This window comes from Gossypium raimondii, chromosome 3 (genome assembly GCF_025698545.1).
Source record: "Gossypium raimondii isolate GPD5lz chromosome 3, ASM2569854v1, whole genome shotgun sequence".
Taxonomy (NCBI): domain Eukaryota; kingdom Viridiplantae; phylum Streptophyta; class Magnoliopsida; order Malvales; family Malvaceae; genus Gossypium; species Gossypium raimondii.
Window position 1 is genome coordinate 61,689,539 of NC_068567.1, and position 18,966 is coordinate 61,708,504.

The window sequence follows — 18,966 nt, forward strand, 5'->3', positions numbered from 1 at the left end:
AAAAAAAACTCCGACCTTTGCATAGGTTTGCAAGTAAAATTTACGTAACAACAAATAGAGGTGTTCATGGACCGAGTCGGACCCATACAAGGTATCTAAACAAAATTTCTAAGCCCGGGCTAGACTCAACCCGAAAAATGAGCTTACTTTTTCCCTAAGCCCAGCCCAATTTAAGAAAAGTGAACTCGGGCCTGAGTCGGCCCACCCATATTTGACTTTTTTAAGATTAGTATTTATTTAAAAATATTTTTTTAAAAATATAATACACTAAAAAAAGCTAAAATAAAAATTTTCTAACACATTAAAAAGTATTTATACTAAAAGACACGGATAAATATAATAAATATTTTATTTTATTGAAAATAGTTTTAAATTTTTAAATTTTAGGTTGGATTATTTAGTTGAATAAGTTTGTTTTTAGGTTTTAGGCAAGGGTTTAATTGTTATTGGGTTAATGGTTTATATAAATACAAATATATATAAAATTATTTAACATATATAATATTTTTATAACATAATATAGGTAAAAATTATTGGCCAAAGCCCGATCCATATAAAAATAAACCTTAAATTTTATCAAGCTTATTTTTGTTCATTTTATTTCATCCAAATTCTCTTATTTTTCGAGTAGATCTTAAGGCTTGGACGAATAATTGATTGTAATAAAAAATATTATTATTTTACTATGAAATTAGTCAACTTTAACGGTACTTAAAATTTGTATGTAAGCGGCAGACATAAATTAGCATCTATGATGCTTATCTAAGTGGTTATTGGTTTATTATATTTAAATACTCAATTTTAATTTATATTTTAAATAAGTTATTATGTTTTTTGGGAAATAAAATTTTAAATAAGTAATTATATTAAATGTTATTGTTCTAGAACCTTCCAAAATTAATCATACTATTTATATTAAAATTTCTAGCATAATTTAATATAATTCTCATATATAATATAATATCTAACTTTTTTTTTCTTCAATGAAACATTAGTATCAATAGTGGAATGCTGGATTACCTCTGTGCCCTTTTAAGTTTAATGATCTGAGCATGACTATTGGTCTGGTGATGTTCTTGCTGGCTCACCTTGACCGTTCTCAGCTTGTTTTGTATGACTGGGAAGGTTACGTAGTTGTTCTGATAGATTTTTCTTATTGTCACGGGGTTAGAGTTTTGAGTCTAATTTTTTTTTTAAATTTTAAAATTTTAAAAGATTTAATTAAAATTTTTACAAATTTAAGGTTTAATAATAATTTTTAAAAAATTGAGAATTTTGAATAAATACTTTTAAGAATCTTGAAATGATTAATGATAATTTACAAAAAAAATTTAAAGAGTTTAACTAAAACTTTTAAAAAATTGAATGATTTAATTAAAAATTTTGATTGCTCGTATTCGAATCCAATTATGCAAAAATCATGTGTGGATTTTCGGTAAATCATTTTAGCTCAAATCTCAAAATGTAGATTTATTATAATTATTTGTATTTATAAAAATATACTTAATCCAATTAAATAATAATAGTTAGTCTATCACTTTTTTTTAATTTAAATTTAAATTTTCATTTTTCATTTTTGTTGTTCTTATCATCATGTACGGCTAATCCCACTATTTGGATCATACTTCACTGTGATGATTTTTTCTATGTTTTTTTTTTATCGTTATTTCAAATGTTATAAAGGAAAATACCAAACAAGGTGACCAAACGGTCCAATGCATTTTTAGCAAAAAGCCGGACTCTTATTTTAATAATTAATGACAGTGGATTTAAGTTTAGCTCGAATGGCATGAGTATTGTTGTCATGCAGGAAGATTTGAATTTGAAAGCACTAAAACGTATTATCCTCATATTTATGAGTTAGGGAAACTATGAGTAATTCTAGTTATTTTGTAAAAAAAAAAGAAGATAAAATATTATATTTTTAAAAATTTAAATATTAATATTCTTATTTTATCTTTATTTTGGAATTTTTTAACTGATAAAAGTGATTGTTTAAAAAATTATAATATATATTTAAATAAATCAAAATATATTAAATAAAATCATGATGATCATACAATTTGAGATTTGAAATTGAAATTGTTATATAAATTAATTTAATGTTATATTACCCATTTAAAATATTTGGAAGGTATATTTACTATTTTTTAATTACATTTTAGTTTTTAATAGTAAATAAAAATAATATCTCAATAATCACCGGTGGCAGAGTCAATAAGGGACCCAGGCGTTATGGCTTTTTAAAATGGTAAAATTTTAATTTAGACTCTATATAATTTATAAAAATTTAAATAGTAATAGTAAAATTAAATTTTAGCCTAAAAATGATAAAAATTGATTTAACCCTTTAAAAATGATAAAGATATATATTATTAAAATGAGGAAATTACATTTTTACTATCGTAAAAATATATAATTTAATTTCTGTCCCTCCAAATTTTTTTGACTCCATACTGATAATCACAATAATGAATGAATTATAGGTGAAATGGTAAAAATATGTGTTTAAATAATCGATAAATTTATATATTTTTCTTATTAATAATAAAATTAAAATCAGGTATTCTGAAAAGGTATTTACAAACCCAAGTATTTAAATATTTTAAAATTTAGGATTTTTATAATAAATAATATTTGTTAGAATTAATTAAAAATTTAAGTAAACTATTTAATTTGATTTTCCAATTAGTGTTTTAGTCCACGGTGCAACTCACATTACATGCGTGAAACATTTTACACGTAATTTCGCCACTAAATCAAAGAACCAACAACCTTTCAACCACGTGACTTCCACTCGCGTCTTGAACCGTCCGATGTAGAATCCGAAGCCCTAACATCCGTTGGATTAAGCACGCTCAACTTCTGTCGCTTGTTGATAAAACCCTCCTAATAAAAGAAAGGGGCGGGAATTGTTATGCAAAAATCCACCGAAAAGAGGCCGAGATTAACGCTACAAAGCAATCTAATTTCGTAAATAATCTCAAAATTAGTGGCAATTTTGGGAGAATAATAAATAAATTAAAAATAATTCTACAAAAGATGAAAATTGAATAATGATTGCAGTTTCAAGGGATGGTCCACTAGTACGTTTGTTATAGTTTTTCGAACTTATCTTAGCGCCAAAAGCCGCCTGTCAGCTATCTCCGCTCACAGACCAATCACCAATCACTATTTCCCTTTATTAACAACAACATTAACGGGAAATGACTTTCTTGGAGTTTGCATTATAGGAAGGTACCAATTATATGAAGGGACCAATCGTTATAATTCTAAATTGGTTAAAATATCTAATTGAGGCTCCGAAATATCAATATTATATCAATTATGTCATTTTATTAATTTATGCGTTAGTTCTGATATAACATTAAACATTTTAAAAATATATAGATTAAATTGTAAATACGTGTATACTGACGTGTTTAAAAAAACGTCATTAAATTTTATGATAGCTATTCTTTAACAGGTGCACATTTGTTTCGAAATTCGATAATAAATACTAGAGTTGTGATCAATACTAGCGAAACTAATAAAAGGACTTGATTAATATGATATCGATACTTAAGGACTTAATTAGAACATTTTGAAGTTTAAAGGCTAATTTAGAATTCGGGTCATGCTTGAGGACATATGGGGCAATTAACCATAAAAAATTACATAGGAAAAGAAAATTTTCAACACTTGATTAATTATATATATATTAAAAAAAGGTGTTGATAACATATTAATTTTTCTCAATACAAAATTTTAAAAACAAAATGTTAATAAGGTAAATAGATAAATAAGTAATTGATGTTCTTATATTTAAAATAGATTATCTATAATTTTATTAAAAATAAAATAATAAAATACTTATATTTTAACTTTTATCTAGAACTAATCAAAACTTGCAAAATTTCAAATAATTTTATAATATAAGCTCAACACACATTAAATTTATCTTATGTTAATATTAAAACAAATATTATATCTTTACTTATTATAAAAATTAAACAAACGAAAACTTGCGTTAGATAATGCAAATAAAATTAGTAGGGTGAATTATATTTGTATGCATATTTTTTAAATAAATAATTAAGAAAATAAAAATAATAAAGAAAAAAGTAGAAAAGAGACATATGTCAAAAGCAAATGCAATGAACATGAAACAATCGAAAAATAAAAAAAGAAAAAAGAAAAAGAAATCTTTGTGGAAAAAATAATGGATTTGGTCCAAACAAGGCCACCACAGAATAGTCAAGCTCTTCAAAAAAGACTCTTTTATATTTTTGGGTATAAATAATTTGAAAAATTGTAATAATAAAAAAAGGGATAAGCCATTAAAATCAATTTTAGCATTAGTTTCGCCCTTCAACAAAGCCTTAACCAATTCTTTACCTTTTTCCGATCAGTTTCCTACTTTCATTCTTCTTCTTCTTCTTCATATTCTTCATCTTTATCAGGTAATTATTTCATAAAGTTATATTATATGTATATGTAAAATTTAATTATTTATCTTTTTTTTTTCTTGTTGTTTTAAAATTTATGGGTTTAATCCTATATATGATTTTGGGAATTTAATTATAATAATAGAAAAATGGAGCTTTGCATGGAAGCCAAAGCGTTGAAATCAAGTGTAAGAGGAGAATTCACGAAGAACAGCCATAACCAGAACCAGCATGTTGCTTTTGATGATTTTTTTAGCTCAAACGGTGGCGTTTCCAGTGAAGAATTTTCAGTTGATTGTTTTTTTGATTTTACTAATGGAGAATTTGAAGAAGAAAATGAAGAGAAAAATTCTGCGCTTATTTTCTCGCAAGAAGAAAGAGTAACAGATGATGATAGTAACTCGAATTCAAGCAGTTTTTCTTTTGATTCCGGTCTTACTAATGAACTATCCGTACCGGTAATTTTCATTTCTGGATTTTTTTTGAATTTTTTGAATTTTTTCATGCATTCTTTTACCGGTTTTTTTAATCATTTGCAGGCTTTTTTTTTTCTTGTTTTTTCATGCATTTTTTTGAATTTTCAATGCATTCTTTTGCCGGCGATTTTCATTTTAATTTTTTTTCATCTTTTGATCTTTTGCATGCATTTTTTGAACTTTTTGAAATTTTCCTGCATTCTTTTACTGGTGATTTTCATTTTTAAATATTTTCCATGCAATTCTTTTATTTTATTTTCGACTGTTTCCATTCATTTTTTAGATTTTTTTTGAAATTTCGTGTTTTTCTTGGTTTTTTTTTTATGTTTTTTTTTTAATTTGTTGATTCTTTTTTTGGTGTTTAGGATGATGAAATTGCAGGGCTTGAATGGGTATCACAATTTGTGGACGATTCTTTTCCCGTGCTACCATTTTCATGTCCGGTTTTCAAGCAACAAGCCGAGAACCAACCAGAAGCTCGGTTTGAACCAGAATCAGCACCAGTTTTTGTGAAAACTCCATGTTTTTCATCACCAATTCCATCAAAATCGAGAAGCAAAAGGGCTAAACCAACCGGCAAAACATGGCCGTTCGGGTCATTCTCTCGTTTTGAGTCGTCAACTTCTTCGACAACAACGGCTTCGTCATCAAGCACTTCTTCGGGATTTTCAATTTCTTCGACACCAACTCAAAAACCCAATTTGGGTGACATCATTGAACCGCCGACAAAGAAACAGCGGAGAAAATCGGTCGTTCAATCCAACGGGAACGCTTTCCAACGAAGATGTAGTCATTGCCAAGTTCAAAAGACTCCGCAATGGAGAACCGGTCCACTCGGTGCCAAAACCTTATGTAATGCTTGCGGGGTTCGTTACAAGTCCGGTCGGCTCTATCCCGAGTACAGACCTGCTTGTAGCCCCACTTTTTCCGGTGACATGCACTCCAATAGTCATAGGAAAGTTTTGGAAATGAGGAAAAAGAAAGAGTTAGCAGGGAAAGAACCGGATGAGTTGACCCCGGTTGTTCCAAGCTTTTGAGTTTAACAAGAACCCGGTTTAGTTTTAACTCTTATTAGGGTTAGCTTTTTATTAGGGTTTATAGTGTTTAGTTTCTAGAATTTAAGGTTCTAATTATGGAAATTAGGTAGGCTTTCATTTCTAGTTTTTTTTTTTTATATTTCCTTTTAGACTTTTTTTGGTCATTTTATTAGCAGCAGACTTTTAACGAGGAGGGCGAAATTTACAGGTTGAATTTTATAATTTCTACTTTTATTATTAATTTATTATTAATTTTTAAAAATTCAAACTTTGAAATGGTTACTTTCATGTTGTTTTTGACACGTTCAAAATAGTTCAGCCGGCCATAACGGTTTGGACTGATATATTTAACGTTCAAATTACAACCTTGGTCCTTTTACTTTACTTAAATTTAAAATTTTGTCTTTACATTTTGATTTGATAGAAGTTAATCTTTATTTCTATAATGTTCTCAGTTAGTTCACACCCATACGAGTTCATCCTAAAATACTTCAATAGATTGGATTTTTTATTGAATTAAAAAATCAGAAAACGTCAAATCTAAAAATAGAGATTAAAACCAAAATTTGATCACAATATAAAACTAAAATCATAATTTCACCTAGGAATTGTTGAAGGGTTAATCCAAAATTAACACCAACTGAAGGCAATAATGTTTCAACCGGACCGACCGAACCGACTTAGTTGGAGCGAGATTTTTTAATAAATTTTTTTATTTTTCTGAATTTTAAATAATTTTATTTATCAAAATGACCGGACCGATGAAATCGATTAGATCACATGTACAATTCTAAAAACATTGATTAGACAAAATCTTTTTTACCACTTCATAGATGTAATTCAGTTGATAAATTATATTCTTATACTTGAATAAATGTCAAAATTGAAAAGTAGCATAGATTTTTATTTTTAGAGACCAGGAAATAAAGAACAAGTTGTTGAAATATCTGGATCAAAATGGTTAAAAATGTATTAATGGGTGCTGAGTCAGTGGTGTAAATGCCTAGAGACCCCAATGTCCCCCATGAAAATTGACAAAAAAAAAAAAAAAAAGAAGAGGAGAAAAATAGGTCAATGACTCAAATGAGCCCTCTCAATTCCATTTTAGTGGACCACAGTATTTTCATTAAAAAAAAATGATACACTTGGTATTGGTAATGGTAGGGCGATATTGGTATAGCCGCCCTTTGATAGTGATTGAAAATTTTAAATTTTTTTTGTTTTGCCATTTGTTTAGATTGTAATGCTTAATTAATGTTATAAGGATGGGTTTAAATTAGTTTATCTTTAATTTTTATACTATAAAAAGAATTTATGGTTAAGAATTTCATGTTGTGATCTATTAATTGGGTGTTCAGTTTCTTTAGGAATAGCTTAAATTCAAATCACAGTTCTACTAAAAATAAAATAAAAGTTAAATTTTAACAAAGTCAAAATTATTTGAACTCAATCGATCCAAAAAAAGCTTTGAACTAGCATAGACACGTTGAAAAGAGCAAAAAATTAAACAGAATTTTTAATAAATACATTTTTATTTTTTATAAACTTTTTAATGATTTATTTAATTGAACTAAACAGATCAATTGGACCGACCAACTGATAGCCTAACCCTGACTATGGACCACCAATCCGAATCTAAAACCCTTGAATTTCTATTCAACAATTACAATTTAATAGAATTAATAAATCTTTTAAACTACAAACAAAAAAATTGAAAATTCAATGTTATTTTTTAGACAATAAATGTTAACTTGTTACAATTTGACTTTATTTAATTCATTTTAATGTTACAAGAATTTAATTAATTCATTTAATAATAGGAAAAACTAAAAAAATCTTGATAGATACTTTCACTTTTTTTTTCTCTTGTTATGTTTATTTATAGTTAAAGACTTACTTTTTATACTTTAATTTGATTGCTCTATTTTTATGATATCATCTTACTTCGGATGCAAGCGGTAAGGTGTGTGGGCATTCGACAGAAACCATTAATCATGTACTGAGACTCTGCTTCTCAGCTGTGGTGACATAGTTGGTAGTGATCAAACCGAATAAACAAGAAGAATTTTTTAACATCAGTTTGGAGGAGTGGTTTGGGATTAATCTATCGAATCCAAAGTATCTTGTTTGTAATCCTAATGATTGGCCGACTCTGTTTGGTGCTATTTGTCGACACTTATGGATTAGAAGGAACAATTCGGTGTTTAATGCAGATTTCATTGAGGGGATTAGTATCTTGGAGAAAAGTTACAGAACGAGGGATGAGTATATTCATCTCAATAAGGATTTGGCAAGCTCGATCGGGCAAAGACAAACCAAAGCTTGTAAATTAATTAGGTGGAATCCACCGGAGGATGAATAGCATAAGGTGAAGACTGATGATGCTGTGTGCACAGTGTCTGGGAATGCTTCAGCCGGGGGAGTAATCCGGGACAAGCATGGTAAGTGGACTTCTGGTTTCTCTAAATATATTAGTTGTTGCTCTGCTCTGAATGCTGAGCTTTGGGGAATGTAGGAGGGTCTCCAATTAGCTTGGAGTCTAGGCCTTCAACAAGTTGTGCTAGAGATGGATAGTATGGCAGCTATCCATTTGATTCAAGCGGAGACAATGGAGGTCCACCACTCAGTTGTGTTATGAGCAATTAAAGATCTCATTCAACGCTCCTGAGGGTAATCGAGTTGCTGATGGTATGACAGCAATGACATTTTCAAGGCATCGGGGCAGGTGTATTTATCTGCAACCTCTCGCTGAAATCCTTCAAAGGCTACATGATGAGTGATCTAAAGTGACTTTGCCTCGACAAGGCTAGTCACAATCTTTTTCCTCTTGTACCAAAAACAAACTTCTCACACAAAAATATCTAGTAAATCATGATTGGTTGATAAAAAAAGTGCTTTTAAGAAAATAATTCAGGTTGGTCTTCAACTAGAATAATTAAAAATTAATGATACTAAAAAAGTGGAGGACCAAATTAATGTCTAAGACTAAATATCAAATCAAAGCATAATAGAGGGACTAAAATCAAATTTGACCAAACCTAATTATATGAATAAGTCGATCAAACTCAGAATTCAATGCAACGCAAAGGGTTTGTGATGCAAGCTTGTAAAATGAAATTGCAAAATAGGCAGCTTCCCTGGCAGCTGATATCATCCATATATGAAATATTAGAAGCCTTTGCAATGAATTAATAAAAGTTTAATTATGAATTTCATCCACCAACTTTACGAAAACCAGGAAGTTTGTTTAATTAACAAAGTTAAATTTTACTATTAAATTGTTAATCTGAAAATTAGTAGTTCAACAATTTATGTACACGAAATTAGTAAAAGTTAGCAATTCTACAATTTATACGCAATAAATTAGCAAAAATTAGCAATTCATCGTTAAATGGACTAACTTATCAATTTCTGTAAAGCACAAGGTTCCAATTCTAGCAAATCAGAGAGAGTAACTTCTCAATTTTGTTAAAATTGAGGGATGAACTTCACAATTAGACCATCAACAAATATAATTTTACATCAATGATTGAAGACAGAAAAGTCAACTCACATCCAAAAATGGAACTATTTTTCCACAGTTCGCACCGTCTAATGCCCAGCTTTGTTGACAATCAAATGAATTATTAATATTATTTTACTTAGAAAGAGGCATGGCATAATTGTTTGGCATTTAAACAGGGCATATAGGGACCTTGACCCCCTAAAATGATAAAATTATCATTTAGTCCCTTCATTTTTTTTTGATACAATATCTAGAACTACTCATAATTCCTTCCTAACCCTTAGGCGGATAAATACACTCGAACCTACACCCTCTGGCAACAATGCTGATGCCAACTGAGCTAAAACTCAGTTAGCAGTCTCTTCAAATTTTATATAATGGTAATATTGCACTTTGCCCCCAATTTTATAATTCATTTCTAACCCCTAAAGCAATATCAAATCAACTAGTTCAAAGAAAGAGGACCAATTGCTTGATCCATTTTAACCTTAGTTATATGTTTTTAATATTAACCCTACTATTCATACAATATCTAGGGAAGTTTGGCAAGACTATTTGAGTCGGACAAAAAAGGGGACAAATGTAGGTTAAAAAAATGGTATGGGAAATATAATTATTAATTAAACAGTAGACAATTTGTTTATAGAAAATTTAATGACCACTTTCCAAATACAATTAAGCTATAAAATTTAAATATTAATTGTGCAAATTCATTTTATGTCTAAAGGTAGTAGCAAATTTCTTGAAGTTATCATATACTAATCATAAGATGTGTCTTTCAAATAAATAGAGATAAGTTTTTGTTTAATAAAATCTTATCAGTGATAATTATATATACAAATTTTAAATTTTAAATCATTATTTTCTAAGTAATTTAGATGAGGATAATTTAATAAGTAAATTTATCTCAAGGCTAATACATAATTAAAAAGATCATGTTTAAAATATTTATCATCTACTTAATTAGAATTTAATTTGATAATAATTAAAGATAAGTTTAAGATAAACTAAATCTTCAGTGTTCAGAAATTAGAAAGTCACAAGATGATTAATAGTTAATGATATATTTTAGTTTGAAATTATCCTATATGCCTAAGAGTTAAAAATAATTTAAATGAAAATATATTTTCTAACAAAATTCAAAATAAATGTTTTTTTTCCCTATATGGTATTTAAGGAATGAATGAAGAAGTTGAAGAAGCCTACCGTTTATAGACTTAATTGCTATCAAACAATCAAAGAAACCTTATATGAACTGTTAAATCAAGCATTTGCAGTCATCAAGATCATCATCATAAAACTCAAGCAAACCACGTATAAAGATCACAAATCGAAAAATGAAAACATTTCAAACTTTATTTTTTCCCCTTTGTCAATGTATATCAACTAGCCAGAAAGGCAATTACGAGCCCTATATTCAAGAAAAGCCAAATTCTAATAAGAACTAGGTCAAGTTACAACTATCTCCCTAGCCTTTCCTAGGATAGCATTAAAATTTAGAACATACCAAGTAAACAAGGTTGTACAGTAATAAACAGTGCTTAATCCTAAAAGAAGCACTGATAATTGTTCCGGACAACTGGGAATTGTCTTCCCTGGCCAACTTAGACAACCGTGCTATGAAAAATGTAATTCTCACCCATTTTTCCCCGAGTATTAAAGTTGCCCGAAAAGAAGAATGAAATTTGAGGTTTATGAAGGGAAAGTTGGCATTACCCGAAACAGATGTAATGCTACATCAAGATGCGGAGTACGGCTAGGCTGACAGCAGATATGGAGACAAGGGTACCTATGCAGTACTTAATCACATCATATTTTGCTGCTTCCAATTGTGCTCTCAAGGCATGAATTTCCTGTAGACAATTCAATATTGGGTTAATATCTGTATGTCAGCTAAATAGGGGTTTTCAAATGAAAATAAACAAGCAAGCTCACTCTATCTAGCTTGTTTGTCAGGTTCGTAGTTTCTGCATTTTGATTGGCTAGTTCATCACGTATGCGCCTAAAATCAGTTCAGAGTTAGGAAAATAAATGCATGAGCGCTGAAGTAACAGAAGAAAGCAAGTACTGTAATGAAGAGAAGAAATTTAAATTGACCTACCCTCTTTCAAGATTTAAATCCAGGCGCTGCCCAGCGGTGACCTTGTCAATTTCATACCTGTTCGAGAGACCAGTTGTATAAAATCAAGCCAGTAAATTTTTAAAGAAGTTAAAAATACATTGCCTTATGCTCCACAAAACATGCCTTAGTTCACTTCGCATTTTTTCTATGTCACCTCGAAGTTTTTCAGTTTCACGTTGCAACATAGAAAAATGATAATCCTGCATTAAAATGAAACACTTGTAAGAAACCACACAAAGACTATAAGTATTTGCATAACCATCTGTTGGTCCACTCTCAATGATAATTTACAATGGATGCATTAGAACTAAAAAGAACATTTAGAATAACTTAATATGAGAATCACTATAACATCTAATCATGAGAAAAAACTTCCTACCAAGGGCCAAATTTTAAAAGTTGATCCAAACAAGCTCAATGAGAAGAATTCTCTTTCAATTTCAACAGGATCTGATAAAACTGCCAAAAAACTCTGTAGTCCATCTTAAACCCTGTACTTGATATGTTGTCAACCACCATTGAAGCATCTTCACCTCAACTTTAAAGTATTCATCCAATTTCTACCCCATGTGTTCTCTAACCTACACTCTCCTTTGATACGAGATTATTCATCTCAACTTTCTCCTTAACCTCCTTCCTTCTCTAAACCCGAGCTATCATCAATAGAAGGGCAAAAGGAGAAAGTACTAGAGCAAAAAAGCACTTAAAAAAATTCCAAATTGAAGTATAGAACCACACTTACCCTAAAGTGACTCAACATTAGAAATAGCAATATTCTATGTTCAATTATTCAGTTTTGTTTAAGTGCTTCTGTCCAACACACATTCAGACATTAAATATGAAAAAAACTCAGAATAAAATTGAATCCAACAAGCGACACTAAAGTTGACACGCAAGGAAAAAATGCTTCAGTGCCATGATATCATTGATTCAAATAGAATTGAATCCCAAATACTAGACTCAGTAAACGATTGATCGGAAGTGTTTGCTTTGAACCAAATGGTAGTTATCTAAATAATGCAAACATAATAACAAGTCCAGCTTTGCCGATTCAGATAGGAGTACCTGAGAACTTTTTACTTCAGATTTAAACTTTGACAAATTGGCTTCTTGGAGCATCTCAGTCTACAAAGTAAAACAAGAAGAAAATATCAACTAGCTGATGAAGATCATACTTAATAGAGAAAACATTAAACAGTACTGAGTACCGAAAACAAAAAACCAAAAGGAAAATCATAAATATATCCTCTTACCTTCTGCATTTCTGCTTTAGAAACAAAAGAATGAGAAACATTCTCCAAGCTGTCGTTTAACACTTCGGTGATTGCTGCTGTTATTGCCTCTGCTTGTTTTGATGGCACGCCTTGCGCTTCCAAACTTCGAACCTATCAAATGTTCAAATAACTCATAAACTTGAACAAAAGAGACGAAACAAATTAAGTAAATTCCATTTCTATTTTATTTTCAAAAACTAAATTCCATGTCGGACAGTAAGAAAACCAGGTTTCATTCAAGTGTAATACTTAAAAGCAGTAATCACTATACAAACTCCAATTATCCTCCTAATTACAAGAAAATATTCAAACCAGATTTCTCACAGTTTTTATCCCGGCAACCAAACAGGAAACTCTTAAGAAAAATAAAAAGGATTACCAGAGCCAATGTATCGACGAGAAATGCACGCTTTCCGTTGGAATTAACAAGTTGAGAAATCTGCCGGGATCCAAATTTGTTAACGAGGGAACTTGAATACGCATCAAACCCTAATTGAACCACGCGTTTATACGCGCTCATAATTTTTTTTTTCGAATCTGAAATTGATGGACCAAAAGAGTGAAAATTTTAAAAATTTCAGATTGATTGCAAAGGAAAACGATGAAAAAACTCGATCAATTTGTGTCGGAAAAGAGAGCCAACGAAGGAAAGAATATAAAATTAAAGAGAAAGAAAAAGACCCGCGAGGAAAACGAGGGAGAATTTTATAGAGTCGCCAGAGTTGAAGGCGCCATAACAAATTGTTTGTGGTAAGAATGTTTGAACCGGATTGTACTGAGTTGAACCGGTTTAATCAAAAATTGGTTAGAGTTATACTTTTTAATATTTTTACTTTTATTAAATTGTTCAGTTTGGTAAATTAGTGGTCTGATCAATTTGACCATCGATTCGATTCTAAAAGTATTAGTGTGTTGAGATTCCAACACAAATTTGAAAATTAGATTCAATCGATTAAAATTGTCCCGAAGCCAATACCAACTTATTGAGGATGCGTCAACTTTTGATGGACAACCTTTCGAAAACTTCCTCCAAAGAAATTACTCCTCCTTCAACAAAAATATAAATTAAACTTAATCTAATTTGATCATTAAAAAAACCAACAATCAAACTCGACCAACTTAAATCTTAATTGATAAAAAATAAATTTCAATATAAATTTAAAATTAATTAAAAACTCAAAATGATTCGAATTCATACTCATGTCTCGAGTATTCAAACTTAAAATTTAATACAAACTGAAAATGACGAGAAAATTTAAAAATCCGAATAACTCGATTTTATATCACCCGAATTCAACCACTTGTGACCAATTGATACGTCTATAGCATAATTGTGTTGAAAGTAATTTTATAAAATGGATTTGGATATTTTATATCCGACAATGGTTCCTCGAATTCACTATATGGACATAAAATATTTATTTTAATGTAAAATTATCTAATTATGAAACAGAAAATAAAATTCAACAATATTGTCAAGACTTGAGTACTAGAAACAAAAATCCCATTTTCTTTTTGGAATTTCTACATTTTTAAAAGAAACTAGAATCCATTTTCTTCAAATAAAAATAAAAAAGAAATTGTCGGATTTCTTTTCAAGAACTTCTTTTCTCACTAAGCAAAGTAGTATTTACTAGAACGATATAAAGATTGTATCAAATTAGTCCAGTGACTATTGGACAGATTAATTTAATCCTTATTATATTAAAAATTAAAAAAAAGTAAAATGTAACAAAATTAGCATTTACATTTAAAAATTGCATATTTTTTTATTTACAATTTTACTCTAAATAAAAGAGTTCATTTCTAAAATTATAAAAACTTTTAAAATATTTAACAGTAAATGATATTATTCAAACGGTAAGTATTAACTCTATTGAAACTTGACATTATTCAATTTTTTAATCCATTCAAGGATTAAATTGATACATTTAATATGAAAAATTAATTCGATCTGATTCCTAGAAACATGTTAAAACATTCATCTTACAAATAATCTGAAAATGACGTTTTTTAACAATAAATATTAACTCCGTTAAAATTTAACCTTAATCAATTATTTTTAATAGTACGATGATTAAATTGATCCAATCCTTATAATAGATGGGCTAAAATCTAAAGGCTAAAATAGCAATGAATATATATTCTATCCATCAATAGTAAAGCATCAAAATTCATAGCAATTTAGCAACTATAATAATCAAAGGATGAGCTTTTCTAAATAAACAAGCTTCCATCAATGGCAGGCAGCTACTTCATGTACTCAAAACAAAAATGTATTCATTTATCATTACAGCAGTCAATGGCATCATCATCTTCTAGCCTTGAACAAAAGGGTTCAATAATTTAATCCATAGCAAAGACCAAAAAGAACTAAAACAATAGAATTTCTTCTCAGTATACATATAATCATAATACTACTAATAGGAAATCTTATTTTGGTCGCCTATACAGAATGTCGTCAAGAGTTTCTTTGATGCGGTTTCCGATTTTATTCATATTCTTGACGACACCCGATGCTACAAGGCCTGCGTTCCTTTTGAATCTGTATTTTCGATAACCGGCGATTTAGGGTTCTTCCTTTTTTGAAAATATATATTATGAAAAAACAGGAAATGCATCTAAGAGATCCCAAATTTCGAGTAATGCTTGCCTGTTATAGAACTCATCTCCTGTCGATGGTGTCGACCTTTGGGTTCGAGGTTGAGGAAGCACATGACTATCTGCAAGTGAGGAAATATAAGAAACACTATTGATAGAAAAGAAAACATATGAATGAGATTTCCCTGTCTCTTCTCTCTATTCATCTGCATTCTTCGATTCGAAAAAGATACAAACTCGATTTAGTAATTACCGAGCCGAGCTCAAGATCGAGCTGAATTCAAGCTTAATAATACTAGACACGAATGGCTCACAAGCATTACTGAGCTTTTCACATTTTTATATTATTAAATTACGTTATTGCACTTAATATATATTATTAATATTAAATTAAGTTATTGAGTCAAGCTCAAATTCATGCTTGGGTACAAAAATTGGTAAATGAGCTTAATCAAGCTCGAATAACTCAATTATATCTCGAGTCAAGCTCGAGCTTAAAAATAGATGTTCGATCGAGCTCAAGCCGAGTATCGAGTTTTGAATTTCGAGTTGAGCTCAAGCTCGAGCTTGACAGTATTCGGGCTCGGCTCAGCTCGATAACACCCCTAAATTAGACCACCAATTCCCAGTTTGATCACCAGTCTTACCAGTCCAGAAATTAAAAAAAGAAAAATTCAGAAAAATAAGTAAAATTAGAAAAAAGAAAAGAAAAAAACACAAAATAAATAGCAATAATGACAAACTCAATTATACATTCCAAATTCAAATTTAAACCCAAATTTAATTAGTTAATTTTTAAGGATTTGGGCTCAGTTGGACCAGTTGGTTTAGGGTTTAGAATGGGTTTTTTTCCGGTTTGGTCCAGGAAATTTGGGCTAAAAACATAAACAAACCGGTTCTAATGGCTTTTTCCCGGTTCCGAGTGATTCACTCTAGAACTGATCCAAGCCCTCTATCCGGACTGGTATACCAACCATTTACCGGTTCGACTGGCCAGTCCTGTTTAAACAACATTTGTTTTTCCCCATTAAAATTCCAATATATCCCCCCTCCCTCCTTTTTTTTTTTTTTTGACTCTTCGGCATTATCTCTATTCTCTTCCTTGTTCTCCTCTATTCGAAAGACCTTCCCTAAGGAATCACCAAATCCAAACAACAAATTGCTCCTAGGGGTATTTGGGGTTACAGATTTTGACTCCATCTTCGCTTCTACTTTTTAATGAAATAGCTCTCATGCATATGGTTTGCTCAATGCTTAAACACAAATCTTTTGAACTCAAAGTAATGATCCAGAATTCTAACTGATGATTAACTCCGGCCTGCGACTATATCATATTTGTGAATAGCATGCAACAAGATATAGACACCCGGAAATATTCTTTGAGTTCCATCAAGAACTAGTGCAAAGAGCTCAGGACTTCACATTATCGGTGTAACACCATTCTCAGACTCACGACTGTTTCCTCACACATGCACAAGAAAAGACGAATTTGAACTGCAGTGACTTCAGTTCAAATACCTTTGTTTTTATGGATATTGGCAGGAACATGATCATTTGAAGCAGCTGTTCTGTCCAACAATACCTGAAGCAACAGGTAAATGGAGTAGTTTAGTATTCAACAGAAGACATATACGGGATGGAATATATTTTAGAACTGTTGGACAATGCTCGTGGTTCATTCCAGTCCTTTAAAACCTAAATTATCTTTGTGGGTGGGCCAACAGATGATCGAGTTACCCACCACATATTATCACCAATCTCCAAACCACAAGAGATGAAGGCAAACTAACCACATAAGAAATTTGCAAAGACATAAATAAAGAATTAATTTCCTTCAATTCAAATACTTAAAGCCTTTGAGCACAAAGCATTCATGTAGAGCATCATAGAAACCAATAAACAATAGATTAAATTTCCAGGAGAAAATTAAAAAACGGGATAATTGTACCAAACATTCCAAGACTATTTCCTAGAATCCATAAAGTATCAATACTATATCAATCAAGTCCTTCCATCAACTTAAACGCCAGTTTAGGTGTTAAAAATCAATTTAGATTCGCCATGGAGCATTTATAAAAAATGTGATCAAATTGTACATAAGTGTGTACCTACTGTATGAACAGTTCGAATCTAACATACTAAAAAAATAGACTTCCAGAATGTTATCTAACACGTTAGATCTAAGTAGTTCACAGGTACACACATGTTTGCAATTTCACCTATGTGCTTAAAATATACTCCACGACTAGTGGAGCTTAACTCGAAATTCAGAGCTTGATACTTGGCTCGAGATCAACTTGAACATCAGTTTCTAAGCTCATTACTCGAGCTCGAGCTTGTTCATAATTAAGCTCTTTCTATACATTAAGTGTAAACTTATAATTTTATAATATAAAAAAGATATTCAAATGAAAGCATTACAGTGCTCGAATTCAGCTCAATCAATAGCTCGAGCTCAAGTTCAAGCTTGGCTGGATAATTACCGAATAAAATTCAAGTTTGTTTCAAGTCAAACCCGAATAACTTGTGAGCACCAGTTTCTCTACAGGTTTGAGCTGGCATTTAGAACTCAATCATCCAAGCCATAGCTTGATGATGTCAAGTGCAATTAACCCTTAATAATCCCCACACAATTCAAACACAACACAAAATACAAACTTTTCGCCAAAACCCACAATCTCCAAACAATGCAATAGGAAGATAGAAAAATGGAAGTGCAAAAGGAAATACCTCGAGACCAACACAAAATGGTAATTCAACTGGTTTATCAGATTGATTATCAGCTGAAGAATCTTTATTATCTAAGTAAACCGAGTAACCAACACAAGCATACTTGAAATCAGTGAGTGTACGGCCTTCCTTTGAAGCTTCCAGTTCAGATTCCCCAATTATGTACCTAGGTACTAATCATAAGTTTAATTCAGTTCATACCCATAAAAAAAAGCATATAAAATGAAAAGGAGAGAGAAAGAGACCTTGTTGGAGAGTTCTAGGGATGCCAACGCAAGTAGGGTTTTGGGATTTAGATTTAAGAGCGGAAGAGTAATAAAGGCAACCCTTGCATGATTTCCCTTTGGATCCTCGGATTTGGTTTTGATTGTTAGGGTTAGAGTTGGAATTAGGGTTTTGATTTTGGGTTTCGATTTTCGACTCTTCTTTGTTCATCTTCCTTAAGCTTTAGAGATTGGATTATTCTCTCTCTGCTACTGCAATGGCGACCGCAACGCGCGCGTTTTAAAGGTTGGAGATTTTTCTTTTCCTGATTTGGGCAGTTTGCCTTTTCCTTCTTTTTTCTGTTCCAATTATTAAGAAATGAAATTGTGGGAGTATAAACAAAGCTGTAATTTTTCAATTTCGGTCCTTTAAACTTGAATTCATTTCTAATTCATCCTCAAAATTTTGTTTTATTCGATTTTAATTTTGCACAATTAGCTTTTTATATTTTAATTTATTAATAAATAAAATTTAATTCAATGTGCATAAAATTTTAATTAGGACAAGCGATTGTTTGAATTACATCTATA

General features: G+C 30.5%; 3 protein-coding genes across 3 annotated transcripts; 1 reads left to right on the top strand and 2 right to left on the bottom strand.

Moving 5' to 3' along the window:
- Nucleotides 1-4,275: 4,275 nt before the first annotated feature.
- Nucleotides 4,276-6,216, top strand: LOC105795349 (GATA transcription factor 5). The gene is made up of 3 exons (XM_012624936.2): nucleotides 4,276-4,442; nucleotides 4,573-4,885; nucleotides 5,269-6,216. The coding sequence occupies exons 2-3, from the start codon at nucleotides 4,577-4,579 to the stop codon at nucleotides 5,938-5,940; spliced, it is 981 nt and encodes a 326-aa protein (XP_012480390.1). The 5' UTR covers nucleotides 4,276-4,442; nucleotides 4,573-4,576; the 3' UTR covers nucleotides 5,941-6,216.
- Nucleotides 6,217-10,780: 4,564 nt separating this feature from the next.
- On the bottom strand, nucleotides 10,781-13,574 carry LOC105795350 (protein FMP32, mitochondrial). Its single transcript, XM_012624937.2, has 7 exons — nucleotides 13,221-13,574; nucleotides 12,821-12,952; nucleotides 12,633-12,692; nucleotides 11,691-11,767; nucleotides 11,547-11,603; nucleotides 11,381-11,447; nucleotides 10,781-11,298 (listed from the first exon to the last, which is right to left on the bottom strand). The coding sequence occupies exons 1-7, from the start codon at nucleotides 13,359-13,361 to the stop codon at nucleotides 11,179-11,181; spliced, it is 654 nt and encodes a 217-aa protein (XP_012480391.1). The 5' UTR covers nucleotides 13,362-13,574; the 3' UTR covers nucleotides 10,781-11,178.
- Nucleotides 13,575-15,101: 1,527 nt separating this feature from the next.
- LOC105795353 (hypothetical protein) lies at nucleotides 15,102-18,745 on the bottom strand. The gene is made up of 5 exons (XM_012624941.2): nucleotides 18,418-18,745; nucleotides 18,173-18,345; nucleotides 16,961-17,024; nucleotides 15,495-15,564; nucleotides 15,102-15,386 (listed from the first exon to the last, which is right to left on the bottom strand). The coding sequence occupies exons 1-5, from the start codon at nucleotides 18,605-18,607 to the stop codon at nucleotides 15,275-15,277; spliced, it is 609 nt and encodes a 202-aa protein (XP_012480395.1). The 5' UTR covers nucleotides 18,608-18,745; the 3' UTR covers nucleotides 15,102-15,274.
- Nucleotides 18,746-18,966: the final 221 nt, after the last annotated feature.